Consider the following 11,703-nt stretch of genomic DNA (forward strand, 5'->3'; position numbering starts at 1 on the left):
ATGTCTGAATATGGCTAGTGTTACTGGTCCTACAGTCCTCGTTCAAGTAGGACCATAGTTTAGTGATAAAGCACATATATTATATGCAGAAAGTGCCAGATTCAGACCCTGATGTCTACAGTTTAAGGGAATCACATAGTAGGGAAAGACCCTACCTAAGAGAGCGCTACTATCAGAGGGAGTGGCCAGCACTGAGCTATATACCTTCATAAGTTCATAGATGTTTATAATTCACTATATTCAAAATGTGCCACTCTTGTATCATTTTAGAACTGGTTGAATTAAGCAATAAGGGACAACTCAGCCTGTGTAGATTTTTGACAGGGTTGACATGTATGCACAATATTGTGCTGGTCTGGAGACCACTCCTGAAATTCTCATACATTTCATATAACTGGCTCACCAAGCAGCATACAAGACTGCTCTGAAGAGAAAGACTCTGAAGCCCTGCTATGATTTTAGAGCTCACCGTGGTGTAGCTACAAGATTACAATTCCTAACTGGAAGAGAACGACTTAATTTGGTATTGTTATTTGGAGCTTGATTTCCCCCCTCCCCCATGGGGTAGTCATGCACTGCTCATTCTTGGAGATGAGCAGCCTTTGGGAGATGCACATGAACTATCTTGGCTGTTCTGGTGACAGGGTAACGAGTGTAAGTTATAAAGGTACCTATTGAATGTCTTTGTGCTCTAGAATCTTTGTCAAATAGATGTGGTGTGGGAGTTTTTTGCATGAGAATGTATCCCTTGGAACTTCTCATGAATTGTATTTTATGCTTGCAGGGGGCATTTTGCAGAACTATTGAGCTTCTGGCAGCTTCTTGGCAAAGACAAGAGCTCCATGGCAGCAGAGTATTTTAGCTCTCTGAAGCTTTATGAGAAAAGCTGCGAGAGAGAGGAAAGCATGATCTCTCTGGCTGATCTTTATGAGACTCTGGGGCGATTTCTTAAAGACCTAGGTCTTCTCAGTCAGGTGAGTGCATCCGCTGGGCAAAGGGCATATGTCCCACACTGTCACATATGTGGAATCTTGTGCAGGATTGATTCCTGGAGAATATTAGATTTCATGCAAACATTTTTTTAAAAAGCTTCTCATTATCATGGCTACAGATTTGAAAGCATGCATATGGTATGTGCAAAGGCTCCAGAATCGAGAGGAAGAAGTGCTTTGTCTCCTCACAAATCTCTTCACTGTATGGAACTACCTTTTTATATGGAGTCAAACTAGCAGTTGATCCACAATATATTTTTTACAGGCTATTGCTCCTTTGCAGCGCTCCCTGGAGATTCGAGAGACTGCCCTCGATCCGGATCATCCCAGAGTAGCCCAGTCACTCCATCAATTGGCCGGTGTTTATGTGCAATGGAAGAAGTTTGGTAATGCTGAGCAGCTGTATAAGCAGGCACTTGAAATCTCTGAAAATGCTTATGGGACTGAACACCTCAGGGTTGCTCGTGAGCTTGATGCTCTTGCAGTGTTGTATCAGAAACAGAACAAGTAAGGGACAACAGCTTTCCCCTCCCCCTCTATTTCCTTCGCTCCCAGGTGTCGCTCCAGAGCAGTGATGGAAGTCATTGGCAGTTGGGTTGCACAATCTATGGGGCAAAGAGAGTTGGCTTTTTGGATGTCCGAAGGATAGCTTGGAAAGGACGTTTTTGAAGTTCTTAGATTGCGGAGAGAAGCTCCTCCTTTTTAAGTGGACTGGTATGGGAAAGGATATATACTCCTAATGGTTGGTGTTCAACGTATATAGTGTGGCTTTGGGAAAACTAGAGAGGAGTGGCATAGCAGATTAAGGCGAAGCAGAGGGTACGGTTTAATTGCTAGTAGCCTTGATCTTACGGTCATGTACTATTCATTTTGTGGGTCAGGGGAGGGGGTCTTTTGAAATAATATTTTAAATATTTATTTGATTTCACTGATGCTGGCTTCCACCCAAGGGCCAGTTTAGACATCTATGCTCCCAATATTTCTTTGTTTGTTTACATACATACATATATATGTTACATGTGATAAGAATTTGCCACAATGCATGAGAAGCCACTTACGACCCATGCATCTGCATTATACCCAGTTTCTGTGATCTTTATAATGAGCGGGATGAAAGAAGAAATTGTACTTCTATGTATACGGAAACCACAAGTCACTGGAGACTTTCTGTAGGCAATCGTCCCTTTTGTATCCTTCTCCCAAATGTAAGCCATTACTGAAATCAGTCCTGACAGTCCTTTCTCATAGAATTGCAGCCTAAGAAATCAAGATCTCTTGATAGAAGGCATAGTATGCCCCCTTTTAAGAGCTCTGTTTAACTTGTAGGTATGTTAGTAATTGCATCTGCACCATTTCTTTTATTCATTTTAGATATGAACAAGCTGAACATCTAAGGAAAAAATCCTTAAAAATTCAACAAAAAGCTGTGAGACGTAAAGGTAGCCTGGTAAATACATATTACTTCATAGGTTTTGCTTTTTAAAGAGTGTTTTCACAATCAGTGACAAGTTTGGCATGTATTATTGTCAAACTGAATGGGCATTCCAGACACCATAGGTTAATTTGCTTTGGTCTGGGAATCACAATAAATTGAATTAAATATCAGTTGTGATAGAAATATTTAGAGGGTTTGTGATGGTATTAGAATGTTTAGCTGAAAACATTTCAGTTCAAATAAAGAAGGAAGATACAGGCAGTTGGGGCAGGGTGGGAAAATCGAGGCCGCTATAAATACATAGAATACAGGTGTATTTGTGTCAGACTGTTTTGTGTCATCCACCACTGCAGGAGTGGGGAACCTGTGACTTTGACTCCAGTCTGTTCTAGCCAGCATGGCCAAAGGTCTGGGATAATAGGAGTTGTGGTCCAACATCCAGCGGGCCATTGGGTTCCCTACCCCTTTGTTGTTGACAAATTATATTGGGAGCTGCTGCCATCTGCCACTTGTGATCAATTATTGATTGTCCCTGATCAAACAGGCTTCCTCTTCCCCCCCTTTTTGCTTAAAAGTTAGTACTTTATTAAAGAAGCATAAAAATGTAAATGTACTGCCTTCAAGTCGATTCCGACTTATGGCGACCCTATGAACAGGGTTTTCATGAGGCTGAGAGGCAGTGACTGGCCCAAGGTCACCCAGTGAGCTTCATGGCTATGTGGGGATTTGAACCCTGGTCTCCCAGGTCATAGTCCAACACCTTAACCACTACACCACACTGGCTCTCCCAAAGAAGCATAAACCTATTCATAATTATCCTGAGGAAAATGTGCCCATTTGCCATAGACTGACTTCTTTTTAATAAACTTTTTTGTTATTAAACTAGATGGAGTCATTTCTTGAGTCATTTCCAGCATTTCCATTTGGTCATTTCCAGCTGCTTTTAATCCCAATTTAAGGGCCACTTTCCCTTAAAAGTGCAGTTGTGGAAGTGCTATTGCTAGATCACATGCTTTGCATGCAGAAAGTCCCACATAGAATCTCTAATTTAGATATCACAGCTGGATGATGATGAGATTCAGCCCAGAAGCAGCTTGTCACAATTAAGACGTAACATGTTGGCTGGCCCCAAGTGAGTCCCTCTTCACTCTTGTTTGAAGCACTTACGATGACCCACAGAATATTTTATGCTGTGATTTCTTTTTTCAGTTACAGTTTTTTCTTACTCTCTTCCTAGTATGGATTTGCTCTTCTTCGCCAACGAGCCCTGCAGTTAGAGGAGCTCACTTTGGGTAAAGATACATCTGATAATGCTCGAACGCTTAATGAGCTTGGAGTTCTCTACTACCTTCAAAATAATCTTGAGTAAGTAGTGATTCTGTAATGACCTACATAAACCTCCTTTTCTTAGAGCTGGTTGGAAGGCTACCATTATTCCTGACCTGAGCAGTGCTATAAAAGTTCTTACCTGTGGCAGTGTTCCGTGTGGAAGTAGTAACATCAGATGTATTCATAACATAATAAATCCACCCAAACATATGTAGAATGCATGTATCACTGCTGCATTTCACATGTATGCTGCCTCTTTTGAAGAAAATTGCCAAAGGGATTTGCAATTACAGTGTACGGATATCTTCCTGCATGGACTTGATATCTGTTTAGGTATGTGTGAATTTACTCTAAGTTATAAAAGAGCTTGATTTTTATCAACTTGTACTGAAACATAATTTTACAGCCAGCATTATCCTTATGTAGATGACATAATGGCCATGCATGATAGGGGACCAGGATCTGCTGGATAATCCCAATCCTTCATTGCTTAATTTTCCAGATGTGTTAGACACTGTGTTAGAATTGGAGTCTAAATGTGTATGCTCTCCTTGTGCAATCTCACTCCCACCCCTAATTTTTTATGGTATTGATAGTCTAGATAAGTCCTATGCTGTGTGCATTGTGACATCCAGTGTTTGGCTCTAGGATGGCCTCAGGAGCAGCACCGGTTAGTGTGATCTTAAATGCAGGGTCAGTTAATCTTCATGGGACTTTTGGAATTAGAGTTGTGTTGCTGTGTTGATTTTTGATAAAATTAGCAGATGTGTCTCAAGGCAGGTTCAACGAGAGCTAAATTGTCACAGGTCTTGGAGTAAGTGGTGATGCTATCGTGGGAATTGCTATGTCCATGGCTGCCTTGATCAAATGTTTCATTTGCATATTCAAGTAAATATCTAAGGACAATGGGTACTGCTCATGTGTAGAGCAAACTATCGTGCATGAACCAGCACTTGCAAACATGGTTAGGCAGAAGTTTTTTTCCTTCTTGAAAGGAAAAGCCAACTTACAAAGCAAGCCAAATTCCTACTAGTGATGCACAGTATACTGAAGAATTGGATACATTTTATCAGGAGTGAAATATAGTGGCTTCAGAATAGACTTGTACCATCCTGTAGCACTGGTAAAGCAAAGGATGTAAAACTGTTCTGAAAAGCACTGACCGTTTAGTTAATGCTATGTTAGCATACTTCCAGAGAGAGCATTGGTCCAACTGATGGGTCAGGACCCACTAGATCATGGCCTGATGTAGATGGGTCACAACAGTAGCACTCCCATTCAAATACATGGTAAAATATTTAAGAAATGGGTCCCCTTGGGTTAAAGGTGGGTCCAAGGTCTGAAAAGGACCGCTGAACTAGAGTGTGATATAGCCTAACCAGCAGCTGTCTTGATGGATGCAGTTTTACATTGTGGGACTAGATCACCTACAATTCTGGATTTTTAGTCTTGCCACAGCAGATTCCTTTAAAATGAATGTGCTTTAGGACAGCAGAGCTTTTTCTGAAACGCTCCCTGGAAATGAGAGAACGGGTTCTTGGGCCTGACCACCCAGATTGTGCCCAGTCTTTGAATAATCTAGCTGCCCTCAACAATGAGAAGAAGAACTATGACAAGGCAGAGGAGTTATATGAAAGAGCACTGAACATCAGGAAGAGAGCACTGGCCCCTGACCACCCGTCTCTGGCTTACACTGTGAAACACCTTGCTGTGCTCTACAAGAAGCTGGTAAGAGCAATACATGTCTGGATTTTGTATTTGTTTTAAATGTTAAAAGCTGTCATCTAGCATAATGCCTTAAATTGAAATTTGTGGCATGCTTTTAAGGAAGCCTGTGAGACCAGTGTTGTAGTGGCAGATTCAGAAGTGAAGGGTCCCTTCATGATAACCACAAACCCGTCTAAGATTATACAATAAAATAAGCTTCCAGTCTCTTTGTTTGGAATACTTTCTCTTGCGATGCATTGCAACAATCAATGCAGATCTTCATGTGTTGCCTTTCCGCTAGCTCTACTGTTTTCTGTGCACGTACATACTAAGATGTTGTAATGTAAGGAACTTCCTTTGCCGAGTTTCCCTTCTTGGTTGTCTTACTAAGTCTCAGAGTAACTGCATTTCAGCAGAGTTTTAGTTTTAGGAGGAACCTTAAATAAGGAAATTCCTGATCCTAACCTCTGGTGTTGGCTGCAACACCCCCCCCAAGTCTTGTGCATGGTAAAGTAAAATGAATATGCTTGATACATATATAGAGAACATCATTGAAAGCTGAAACACCATCACAACACACACACACACACACACTTTCTCTCTGCCGCCTTGAAGTATTTTTCTCTCTTCCTTCTCCCCTGTTACTCCTGGCTTTGAGCTGGAATAAAACCATTCATCTTCCTGCTCCCCCCTTTTTTGCTGCTGGGTTGAGAATAAGATCCTTGTTAAAAAACAAACAAACTAGAGGCTGTGCAACAGAAAGAGAGAGACCCCCCTTCTGCTCAAGTTCTTCCCTTCCTTACCTCCTTTTCCACTTTCTCTTGCTTGCCTGATCTCTGTCATTGTCTCCCCGCTTCTCAGTTCTTCCTGCACGCACCCTCTCCCACAACGAAGATATCCCTACAAGCCAGTCACTATGAAAGGGGAGTGTGTTAGCTACTGAGAAGAGTCTTCTCAGTGGTTGACTCACCTCCTTTTACTCTGATTGGCTCCAATCAGCAGGGAAGGACTCTGGAGACATAGGGACCCTGGTGGGACCCTCCTCTCAAAAAAGCAAGGGGTCTAAGACTCCCTGGGACCCTGGACAACTACACTCCTGTGACTGTGGTGGACATAATAGCAGCAGAATAAATTATGCCAAATATATAATATATACAAATATATTCAGCCCAGAGTATACACCCAGCTCTTTCATTGTACTGTTTATGATGGCATAGATTGAATGGGCTGCATTGCTGAAATGAAAGATGGCTATAGAAATCTTTCTAGCAAACTCATGTTTGCTTTGTTTCCTAGGGAAAGCTTGACAAAGCTGTGCCTCTGTATGAGTTGGCGGTTGAAATCAGGCAGAAATCTTTTGGTCCAAAGCACCCAAGTGTGGCGACTGCTTTAGTAAACTTGGCAGTTCTTTATTGTCAAATGGTAAGTTTTCCCCACCCTCTCTTTTTACACTTTTTAACGCCTGTACCAAGGTGGTTTGCTAATGGATGTTTGCGGCCTACTCTATTGCAGCTTCATCAAGTAAATATGAAATACTGATTTTAAATAGACAGGACTAAACATGCTTCTTGTTTTAAGACTAATTACGAGCAGATAAGTACAGCATAGCATCAGCAAGATGCTACCAATTTTGAGCATAGTTGCTGGTTACTTTTCTCATTCCACCAGCACAAGTCCTTGCCTGCTAGCAAAACCTGGTTTGGGTGGAGGCCATAATCTTTCAGGAACTTCATGAGAAGGGACCCACAGATGTTAGCTTGGCTCATGGGCCATCCCTCCCCCCTTTGTGTTTGCCACAAATCCCTACACTTGCCCAAATCCTCTAGCATTTGGTGAGAGCTTGGTGGAGATTTTATTATTATTATTTATTAAATTTATACCCCGCCTTTTTTTCATTATAGAAACCCAAGGCGGCTTACATATGGTTCCCAAGCAGTCTCCCATCCAGGTGCTGACCAGACCTGACCCTGCTTAGCTTCACCAGGGTGCTGGCCTCATGTGCCTTCAGGCTATAGCCTGGGACTATGGTGAGAGATTTTTCTCTCTTGCACCAAATTTTGAATAATAAACAGCAAGATTTGTTTCCCATTGTTTCCCTCCCCCTCCCAAACTGCAACACAAGCTAGAGCTCGGAGGAAGGGATGTGTACTGCTGGGAATCATTTGTATGAGAGAGGGTGCCCCCAGCACGGTCACGTGACTTTGTAGATGCCAGCTTCCTAGCAAAGTCCTGGCATGGCTCCTTTTGGGTGTCAGGCACAGCAACCCTGCTTATCTGTTGATAGTGCAAAATTAGGCCCAGCCCAAATAGGCAAAAAATCTAAAAGGACCTTCCATCCCTTAAAGGAAAATGGAGCACAATCCATCCGGAAGTTTGCCTGTGCACGTCTAATCTACCATATAGTTCTAGTTTCTTTTGATGGGCTTACATAGAAGGACATCCAGGTGGATTGGGCCCTGTGGTAATATCTGACTCATGACTTCCTCCAAGGTTTTAAGGGGGAGAAAGAACTTTTGAGGATGCCCAGTACATATGAAAGACTGACTGAGGTACTTGCATACATTGATTATCAGTAAATTCCATTAGCCTAAGTCCACATTCAGATCAATTTATGAGCACAATACTTCTCTTCTTCAGAGGTTAGCCTTGCAATGTTTGAGTCAGGTTTGATGAGATTTGTCCTTTGGCTTAATGTTATGGCTTGATTTACAAAAGATGCAGAACTTCTTCCTGCCTTTTACCTCTGTGATTTGTATTGTACCTTAGCCAAAGCATGAGAGTTATTACAACTTATTCTCTTAGGTTCAGACATCTTAAGGTTTTCATTATTTTGAATGTAAAATTTTAATAAAAATAAGTGGGACAGATTTGAATAAACACTTTTGTAATTCCTGTTCTAACCAGTACTTTTATCATTTCTGCCCTACTTTTTAGAAAAAACACTCTGAAGCCTTGCCTCTTTATGAACGTGCACTGAAAATTTATGAAGACAGCTTTGGGCGTATGCACCCTCGTGTAGGAGAAACATTAAAGAATTTGGCTGTGCTTAGGTAACTTTGATCTAAACATTTTTAAAAAATGGAATGTGTGGGCTGCTTGCTTACTTAAGAGCACGCTTAAGATTTAAAGACCATTTAGGCTGTTTTGTTCACTTTAGCTGAGACAGTACATCTGGGTGCACCTTTTGTACATGTTTATCTGCAACCTCCACGAAAGTGAATGCGGAATGTTTTACCACAGCAGAGGTTCACACATACCAAAGCTGATTTTTTTTTTGGGGGGGGGGCGAGGAGTCAGACCAGTTTTCACTGAAATCTTTGGCAGTTTCTTTTGACTTTTTTAAATGTGATATAAGTTGTAGGAGAACATCCTTCATATGCTGATTTGGGGGAACTTTAAAGTGATCTCCAGAAAAGTGGATATCCTAGGGGAAACAGAGTTAATGTTCCAGACGTCCCTTTAGATTCATTGCTATTCTGTGAATGTTCTAGAATAGCAATCTGGAGTATGATTGTTTTATTATTTATTTTATTTATTTGTTTGTTTGTTTATTTTATTAACTCTTTAATTCTTTTTTACAAAGCTACGAGGGAGGAGACTTTGAGAAGGCTGCCGAACTCTACAAGCGAGCCATGGAAATCAAAGAAGCAGAGACTTTGTTGATGGGTGGCAAGGCTACTTCCCGTCATTCATCAAGTGGAGACACACTCAGTTTGAAGAGTGCATTTTCTCCCAATGTTTGTTTGCAACATGGACAAAGGTGATGAACAGTAGCATGTGGATACGTTTAAGCTACAAAGAAATAAGGCATAGTCTTCAGAGACAGTAAAAAGGGAATGCCGTATTGAACAAGAGGAGGAGAATGGCAGTGTCCAGAACACTTAATTTTTTTTTAGTATTGCTGAATATTGTGTGGACCTTTTCACACAGTTCAAACGTAGTGTTAGTTATACTGACACTCTGGTCGTGCACAGAGTATGTGGATTTAAGTCCCAGTTAAGGACTGGGACATTGTTTACAGACTTCTATAATGCCTCAGAAGTTTTAGCTTTCAACTGTAATGTATAACTAGGTATAGTTATTTCACGTTAGTATGCATCTGCACTGTAAGACAGATATGGTGTTATTTTCTACCTCTTTCAGAAGCAATTTGAACGGTTGTAAATAATATTCAGTAAACATTGACCCAAAAAGAGATTAATACCTTTTTCTTACTTCTTGACCATCAAATCATAACCCTTTGAGACTTGCACAAGCAGATTGGAAGATTGGTGGGAGGCTGGTGTTGAGGAATATTTTAAAAAATGGTACAGTAATATGAAACCTGTTGTAATTTGATAAGAAATGTAGAATTTAGTTTTTGAAATGGAAAATGTATTTTATATTTTACAAAGACTGCATTCATATATGACATTATCTAAAAACAACTTTGGCCTCATCTATTCACCCTCCCCCCCAGCACAGGCTGAAGGAAATGCGAACACTGTACTCACTGTGAAGTTACTTCTGATTTGGTATATGGAGCTTTCCAAGGTGGCTCATCTCCCTCTACTTACTCAGACTTGGAACCATGTGACTTAGTACAAAAAACTAATCCCTCTCCTAGAAAACACCTCTCCAGTTTTGTCCTGACAGACCGGAGCAGGAAGAAACCTACAATATTAGTAAGAATAAAGAAAATGGTATTGCATGAGCAACAACCCATGTAGTGATGCTTGTAACAGAAGTGCTTGGCTTCTCACATTGTAGACATTGAAAACTCTCTGTTCCTGGAATATCTTCACACACCAAAACGAGAGGAAGGAGGTAGGAATCTAAAATGGGATTTGTAAAAGCTGTGTTGAATCCTGGGTGGACAAGTGGTGCCCTCCTCATGAAAACTGCCTGTACAATGGCATGGATGTTGAGCTAGAAGTATCAAACGAACTTGCTTGCTTAGGAGACTTTCCAGCAAGAAAAAGATGGAAAGAAGGCCCAGACTAAGTAGTAAAGATAGATGTACAGGATTTAGTAACTGTTTTGAGCGAAAGCAGGGAGGAGCTTCCTGTTTGGTGCAAACAACTGCTGCATGCTTCCCTGCCTTCTGAACAAGGGGTAGGAGGAGATAACACACCTTTAGTATCTCCCACACCAAACAAACTGGAAACTTCCACTTCTTCTTAAACTAACTGTCTGTACCCAAACTGTCATTAGTCTTATGATTTACAGAGAAAAGACAACTTCTGCTGGGTTTTATGAAGTTAACCATGGCAAGCTTAACTGGAGACACAACACTAAATTGAAAGTGGAAGTGAACGTTTCTGAACTCAGTGCAGCCATGCCAGAAGAGTGTGCAAGCCCAATGCTTATTCATGCTATTCTAAACCAGTTTAATGCTATATATGAACCATGCCTCAGACTTTGTTACATATATAGGTCACTTGAGTAATGTCTTTTCCTATTGCCGTTGTTTTTAATGCCAATCTATATTTGAAGCCTTTCATTACCTCAGCAGCAAATAGCTGAAGAAAAAGTTTGACTTCTGTGACGAAATTCTTCTGTAAACTAAACTTTATGCCAGTTTTGAAATTTAAAAGCAGTATTTGTAGTTGCTCAGTTATGTTACTTCCTTTGGGTATACATCAAATACTGAAGAAGGAACCGTTTTACTCACCAGAAAGGTGTTTCTCTGTGGGCACCAGAAGACCGCCAAGTGGGTATTGTCTTCCTTGCTAGTGCGTGAGGCAGGAAAAAGTTAACACTCCAAACAGACCGTTACTGTGGCCCCTCCCACGGAGTGCTAGTTTGCCATCTGGCCAAGCTTAAAAAAATATAAACTTATACACATATAAAGACACTGACAACCTTACACTAACCACAAATAACATGTAACAAACAACTTGCACACCTTCAGTTGTAACAAATAACTATTCAGTCTCCACCCAGACTGTCTATAACATTTACTGACTTGTACATGCGCTAGGTCTGATCGCTGACCCTTCAGTCTCCCCGTTTCTTGATAATGTTTACTGTCATTTGCATCCCAGGGTGGGCCTTGGCGGTGTCCTGGTGCCCACAGAGAAACATCTTTCTGGTGAGTAAAATGGTTCCTTCTCCAGTGGGCACCAGGACACCCCCAAGTGGGATGTTCCAGAGCTGACCTATTGATTGGGTGGGTACATAAACGTTCAATGATCTTTCAACACCTGCTGAATAACTCGCCTCCAGAAGGCTGCCTCAGCCAATGCATAAATATCTATT

At 41.2% G+C, this 11,703-nt stretch overlaps 1 protein-coding gene across 3 annotated transcripts in view; it reads left to right on the forward strand.

The window, feature by feature from the left end:
* Positions 1 to 11,033, forward strand: part of NPHP3 (nephrocystin 3) — a 51,283-nt gene extending 40,250 nt beyond the window's left edge. For 2 of the 3 annotated variants that reach the window (XM_061587931.1, XM_061587932.1), the window contains exons 21-28: positions 785 to 974; positions 1,258 to 1,499; positions 2,364 to 2,439; positions 3,665 to 3,792; positions 5,244 to 5,484; positions 6,760 to 6,885; positions 8,398 to 8,513; positions 9,047 to 11,033. In XM_061587931.1, the coding sequence (XP_061443915.1) occupies positions 785 to 974; positions 1,258 to 1,499; positions 2,364 to 2,439; positions 3,665 to 3,792; positions 5,244 to 5,484; positions 6,760 to 6,885; positions 8,398 to 8,513; positions 9,047 to 9,227 (1,300 nt within the window). In that variant the 3' untranslated portion in view covers positions 9,228 to 11,033. Of the gene's footprint in view, positions 1 to 784; positions 975 to 1,257; positions 1,500 to 2,363; positions 2,440 to 3,664; positions 3,793 to 5,243; positions 5,485 to 6,759; positions 6,886 to 8,397; positions 8,514 to 9,046 lie in introns of those variants that run through there. The other variant, XR_009758277.1, reaches the window with a different exon arrangement.
* Positions 11,034 to 11,703: the final 670 nt, after the last annotated feature.

The sequence above is a fragment of the Rhineura floridana genome, chromosome 10, assembly GCF_030035675.1.
Source record: "Rhineura floridana isolate rRhiFlo1 chromosome 10, rRhiFlo1.hap2, whole genome shotgun sequence".
Lineage (NCBI taxonomy): Eukaryota > Metazoa > Chordata > Lepidosauria > Squamata > Rhineuridae > Rhineura > Rhineura floridana.